At 39.1% G+C, this 943-nt stretch overlaps 1 protein-coding gene across 1 annotated transcript; it reads right to left on the reverse strand.

Annotated features, from left to right (window-relative positions):
* LOC109342367 (ubiquitin-like) lies at window positions 279-728 on the reverse strand. Its single transcript, XM_019580363.1, has one exon. It carries the CDS (start codon window positions 684-686, stop codon window positions 279-281), a length of 408 nt encoding a protein of 135 aa, XP_019435908.1. The 5' UTR covers window positions 687-728.

Below are 943 nucleotides of genomic sequence, written 5' to 3' on the forward strand. Positions count from 1 at the left end.
CACTCAAATTGTTTGGCTATCTCCTTATTACAACAATACTATGTGAACACTAGTAAAAAATGTAACTACATTTGAAAATAAACTTCTAAATTTCAGGGAAAAAATGTAAAGTAACACAAAACCAAATCACTCACAGTGGCGACAGATTTGTTGTTTGGATTCTCCTTTTTTAACTTTTCTCTGAACTCAGCCTTGCATCAACAACAACTTACAAAGTAAAAATCAGAAATCAATAATCATCGCAATAAGAAGAAAATGATTCAATAATTTGAAGAGAACTAAACTGTACATGAAAAAAGAAGAAAGTGACGCTCAGCATTAGGACACTCCTTCCTAAGCCTCTGAACCTTTCCAGAATCATCAACCTTATAGAACTGCAGCAACGCGAGCTTCACCTTCTTATGCTTGTGCTTGATCTTCTTTGGCTTGGTATAGGTCTTCTTCTTACGCTTCTTGGCGCCACCACGGAGGCGGAGGACAAGGTGGAGGGTTGATTCCTTCTGGATGTTGTAGTCGGCGAGGGTGCGACCGTCTTCAAGCTGTTTTCCGGCGAAGATGAGACGCTGCTGGTCCGGTGGGATTCCTTCCTTGTCTTGGATCTTGGCCTTGACATTGTCGATGGTATCGGAGGATTCAACTTCGAGGGTGATGGTTTTCCCCGTTAGGGTTTTCACGAAGATCTGCATCGTGAAACGGCAATGTTGTGGCACAATGTCTGGATAATTAATTTTTAAGCTTTTATATTAGAGTCATGGTGTGGTGTGATTGTGTGAAAGTGGTAAAGTGAAGAAGTGATTTTTGGAAAAGAGAATAGANTAGAATTAAAAAAGGAGATAAAGTGATTTCTTACAGATATATGAACGATCTTGGAATTCAACAAAGATGAAGTGATTTTTGGATAGTGATGAAGTGAAGAAGTGATTTCTAGATAGTGATGAAGTGA

The sequence above is a fragment of the Lupinus angustifolius genome, chromosome LG03 (genome assembly GCF_001865875.1).
Source record: "Lupinus angustifolius cultivar Tanjil chromosome LG03, LupAngTanjil_v1.0, whole genome shotgun sequence".
Classification (NCBI taxonomy): Eukaryota; Viridiplantae; Streptophyta; class Magnoliopsida; order Fabales; family Fabaceae; genus Lupinus; species Lupinus angustifolius.